The sequence below is a fragment of the Pleurodeles waltl genome, chromosome 7, assembly GCF_031143425.1.
Source record: "Pleurodeles waltl isolate 20211129_DDA chromosome 7, aPleWal1.hap1.20221129, whole genome shotgun sequence".
Taxonomy (NCBI): domain Eukaryota; kingdom Metazoa; phylum Chordata; class Amphibia; order Caudata; family Salamandridae; genus Pleurodeles; species Pleurodeles waltl.
In genome coordinates, this window is record NC_090446.1 from 737,668,584 (window position 1) to 737,673,954 (window position 5,371).

Sequence of the window (5,371 nt, forward strand, 5' to 3'; positions counted from 1 at the left end):
GAGACACGTATATGTTGTGAGACGTGAGTCACAAGAAGACACCCAACAATTACCTCAGCACAAAAAAAAACACACAATAATAACTTGAACAATGTTTAATACAATTAAAGCTGGCTATTGTGCGCGGAGTTTACACTACCTCAGTTAGGGCCTGGGGGAGATCGTCCCTTGCTTCTAGAAGTGCAGCCCCAGTCCACGCCCCTTTACCTCTGCCTTACCACCCATTGGCTCCGGATTTGGGGGATAATGAGTTTATTGGATAACGAGGGGAAAGCTGTTCTGTCATCCCTAACCACCATTTAAATAACAGAGATGTGTTTTTGTAACCTCAGTTAGAGCGCTGGAGAAGGATATATTGGTTCTGTGGGGCTGCCATCAAACAGTGGAATACAAACTGAGGATTTCACAGCAATGAAAAACACCAAACTTTTCATCCTCACCACCCTTGGGGTGTTCTGTACTACCTTCACTGCATCAGCCTGGTAGGATTTGCACAGATGCCTAAGGTTATATAAGATAAAATATATCATGCGGTCTGCCCATATTGCTATAATCATTTTCATGTGCTCTCTTTTCCAGGTCTGTGAATAACTTCCTAATGACTGGCCCAAAGGTAAATACAAAGATTTTCTTTATATAAAAGTTTATTGCTGTAGCAGACCTATTGGGGTTTTTAAAACATGTTACAAATACATTTTGAGTAACTGTAACTTGTGTACACGGAAAGGGGAACCTCCATCTAAAAAACGTATTTGAATCAAATATTTTGTTACAAACAAATGTTGTACGGTTAGTCTTTTCACTATGAGTGTATGGGGAAACTGCACGAGAATGTAACTGTAAACCGTTCTCTCTGTCTGTATTAAAGGCGTATCTGACGTATTCCACCAGCGTGGCGGTGGGAGCGCAGCACGGCATCGAAGAATGCAAGTTCCAGTTCGCCTGGGAGCGCTGGAACTGCCCCGAGAGCGCCCTTCAGCTGTCCACCCACAACGGACTTCGCAGCGGTAAGGTCCTGCCCTCCCCCGGCCACTTCGTGGCTAGCGTGCATGTCCCCTTAGCGATGGCTCCTGTCAGAAAGGCCTCTTGAATGTTTCTTGTCGTTTACCTTAAATGTAGATGTATAAACACTTTTACAGGCGCTATATTTAACCTTGTAGTGATTTAAGAATTGCCTCACTAGAGCCCTCAAAAAATGCATTAAATTAAAAGGCCTTGTTTTTACAGTTTGCTTTTCTAATAGTTCTTGCTGCATTACACAGCGTTTTGGCTCATGGGATAGCTCCCTTTTGGTACCATTCCATCAGTCTGCTGGCCAATGTCTAACTCCGCTACGTTTTGCGCCATCGTACACCATGAGCTGGGTGTGGGGATACTGGAACAGGGTTTGTGAGTGTGTGCTGGCGCGAGCGGCGCCCTCCCAGTGCAGTTCTGACTGGTGGCCCATTACGCCTCGTCCCGGGTTTAGCTGTTACAGAGCCGTGTCAATATTTGCCATCTTGTCCCCAAGACAGAAATTGTTCATCTGTGTGTGAGAAGTGACCCCGATGACGGGAGGGTTCTCCGTTTCATAGAATAAACGTCTCATCTCATTCCTTGCAGCTACCAGGGAAACGTCCTTCGTGCACGCCATCAGCTCGGCGGGGGTCATGTACACGCTGACCAGGAACTGCAGCATGGGGGACTTCGACAACTGCGGCTGCGACGACTCCAGGAACGGCCGCGTCGGTGAGTGCACTCCCTCTGAAGCTTGCTCACTACTTTTCAGTCTGGCACTTAAACACACCAGAGTCCTGTTCTGCAGAGGCCTGAGCCTCTTCTGTGCAGAGCCGGGCGGGTGTGTGGAGATGTTACACTCTCACAAAGTGCGCACTCAGGCCAACACTCTCCCCTCGAAAGGTGGCCCTATTTCCAGGTTGTCATTTCTGCCAGTTAAAAGTATTGGATATATAGCAGCACAGCAAACTTCCTCACAATGCATTTCAGAGGCCCCTTTAAGAATTAAGCATAAGTCCTAACAGTGCAATCAGTGGTATATCAAGTGGGGCGGAGGTTTTCTAGAAAAAATAGGGCATAGAGTGAATCGGTCCCAAGAGTGACTTTGAGCACGTCGGGGCCCGAAGTGAATGCAAAGGTGGAGGAATGCTCGGCCTTGCTCGAAGCCCAGCACTGTCTCTGGTGTGTGCTTCAAGGTTATCACGTCACTGATGCAATTGCCGCACTGTGTGATCTACTTCATGCAGTGTAAAGGGGCCGTCACTGCCTCTGGGTAATATCTGTTCATCAGTGTTTTTAATGCATGCCTCAGTGGTTATGGGTCCTTACTGCCTCTGGTGTGATACCTGCACTATCTCTTGCGATTGCCTTCAGTTTGTAAAAACCCTCACGGTTTCTGGTGTGATGCCTCTAGTGTTGAAGGCCCGTCACTCTCTGGTGTAATGCCTGTCTTGCATGAGGCTCGAGCACACACCCCCGCTGCAGCGAGAGCTGGGGTACACGGGGTGGTCAGTGACCCCCCCCCCGGGGAGCTTAGAGCTGCTTTGCACGCGCATCTCCTTCACAGTCACTCTAGATCCCAATCAGAGTCGCCCTGGTCGCAAAGACTCCCGTATCTCTTCCACCCGAGTGTGGCTAACCGAAAAAACTATCCGATAAGTTATGAGATAATAATTCTAGTTACAAAACGCGATTTCGTGCATTTGAAAAATAAGCACTGTGATTTTAAAGTGTGATAACCAGTGGGGTTTACAAAGCAGTGGTGTGAAATATGTGCAGTGTGTATCTCCTGACAATGCCCGCTGTCTCTTGTTGCATTAGGTGGGCGAGGATGGGTCTGGGGAGGCTGCAGTGATAATGTGGAATTCGGAGAAAGGATCTCCAAGCTGTTCGTTGACGCTTTAGAAACAGGCCAGGACTCCAGGGCCCTGATGAACCTGCACAACAACGAGGCAGGCAGGCTGGTAAGTTTACATTCTGATGTCGATTAAAAACCTATTTATTAATGTGCATGTGGATTAAACGTTTCATAGTTTTAAGTCCAGGCATTATACGTTTTGTATCGCTCTATGTGGGAAGCACCTTTCTGAAAGCAGCAGGGTCGAATCCTGGCAGGGCTAGCTTCACATGTCAACCTTCCGATGTCAGTACTGAGAGCATCGCTGAGTGACGGGAACATAGATTATTAAATGTCTATGTAGAAAGTGCAATTTCGGGTCCTGTTAGATCTGAAGGGTAATTCATGTTTAATTGATTATAGAACTGATGAAGCTCCTAAAGCAACTCCCTTGTGAAAACCCTTGTGAATTCGTTGAAAATATGGACGATTCCTACCTCTTAACGTAAAAATCTAATTCGCGCTCCTTTTTCTCTACACTGCCTGCTTGAAATGCTTAGAATACATTCACAAAGCACTTGGAATGTATTTGGTCTTAGAGAAAATCGAAAGTTAAAAGGCAAAACTGTTTTTCATGGGCAACAAACGTCGACGTTTTGAGACACTCTAGATAAAATACACACTTGTTAGTTAAGTCTATGCCAATACGGAAGTGCAGGGTATGAGGTGGACTATTAATGGAATGGTTCTCCGAGTTTGAGTTTACTGACAACTGTAAATGCAGTTACTTAAGGAATCGTTGAACTTATTCCCAAGCTCTTCCAACCGTAGCTGATAACGGAACTGTAGCACAAAAAGCTTAACGGATTCGTCCAAGATCATACAAAGTGACCATCCACTGAGGAAGCTGGGATTAGAAATAGTCCCGCCTTTGCCCTCAGTTGACAATGCAGCCACTCGACCCCAACCACCCATAACAAAAGTAGCTGCGGATTCTACTGAATCGTCTTATCTTGTAAATTGGATTTCTCCGTTTCACAGGGATTGCAGGCAATGGCATCTCGTCTTGTTCTGAGCATTATTATCACGCCTTTTAGCCTAATGAATTGATGAAAGCTCTGCTGCAGAAAATCGTGCTTGGGTTTTTTATCCCATTTATTTGGTCTCTGCTAAGCTGTTCGTGCCATGATAACCACTATAATGCATGGACTGTCCTGGAAAGTAGTAAACACTAAAATATTCTCTTCTTATTTTCTTTTCTGAAGGCAGTAAAATCAACCATGAAGCGGACCTGTAAATGCCACGGGGTGTCTGGGAGCTGCAGCATTCAGACCTGTTGGCTCCAGCTAGCCGAGTTTAGAGAAATCGGAAATTATCTGAAAATAAAACACGACCAGTCCTTAAAGCTTGAGATGGACAAGAGAAGAATGCGCGCAGGTAACAGCGCAGACAACCGCGGGGCCATAGCCGAGGCCTTCAGCTCGCTGGTGGCCACCGAGCTCATCTTCCTGGAAGACTCTCCGGATTACTGCGTGAGGAACGCGAGCCTCGGGCTGCACGGCACGGAGGGGCGCGAGTGCCTGCAGAGCGGCAAGAACCTGTCCCAGTGGGAGAAGCGGAGCTGCCGGAGGCTCTGCACCGAGTGCGGACTGAAAGTGGAGGAGAAAAGGACTGAGACAGTCAGCAGCTGCAACTGCAAGTTCCACTGGTGCTGCACCGTGAAATGCGAGCAGTGCCGCCAGGTGGTCACCAAGCATTACTGCGCGCGGAGAGAGCGGGACCAATCCCCGAACAGCAACCGACGGAAAAACAGGACGCACAGGAGATGACGTGCAGGAGCAATACGTAGGATACATGACATAACAGAGACATGCGTTAACAAGGGGTTTTACAAAAATAACTCCTGTTGTCTTACTTGCCTGTTATTGTTTACAATCACTTATTTATGTCTTGCAAAAGAGATGTTTAAGTAAAACATGCACATGCGTTTGTACAGAGATGGGTCATGACTGTATAGTAACTGTAAATATAGTTTATTATAAAACACATGCACTTTCTCCTGTGAATGGATTCTTTTCTGCAGTGATATATTTGGGCATTTTAGCCACCATATTTGTACAATGTATTTTTCCAGATCTATCCGCAGTCTTTTACTAGTTAGTATTTAAACACACATTTTGTGTATATTCTATTGGATTGTGCTGTCATGTTGTGTCACAATGTTACAGCTGAAGGTGATATTTTCAGTGACACAAGTTTTTATATTTTACACGTTTTCATATGTTTACAGATGCATGTATGATCTTAAATTATTAGATTAATACTAACGCAATACCGTTTAAAACAGACACGACAACGTTCTTTTCAAAAGAACAAAGTGCCTTTCAAGACAAATGACATGGCCAGACCGTACACAGCAGGTCAGATTTGTATCACAAAACTATGTACAAGTTATGCATCTTTTTGTGTACCGTGCAAAACCATATTCATAAATATTAGTAACATTTCGAAACGTCTTCTGTATTTTTTTACAACAGA

The 5,371-nt window shown here is 45.5% G+C and overlaps 1 protein-coding gene across 1 annotated transcript; it reads left to right on the forward strand.

Moving 5' to 3' along the window:
• The first annotated feature begins 343 nt into the window (after positions 1–343).
• On the forward strand, positions 344–4,676 carry WNT8A (Wnt family member 8A). The gene is made up of 6 exons (XM_069199217.1): positions 344–482; positions 580–613; positions 869–1,007; positions 1,603–1,728; positions 2,818–2,960; positions 4,099–4,676. Exons 1-6 carry the CDS (start codon positions 412–414, stop codon positions 4,660–4,662), a joined length of 1,077 nt encoding a protein of 358 aa, XP_069055318.1. The 5' UTR covers positions 344–411; the 3' UTR covers positions 4,663–4,676.
• The last annotated feature ends 695 nt before the right edge of the window (positions 4,677–5,371 follow it).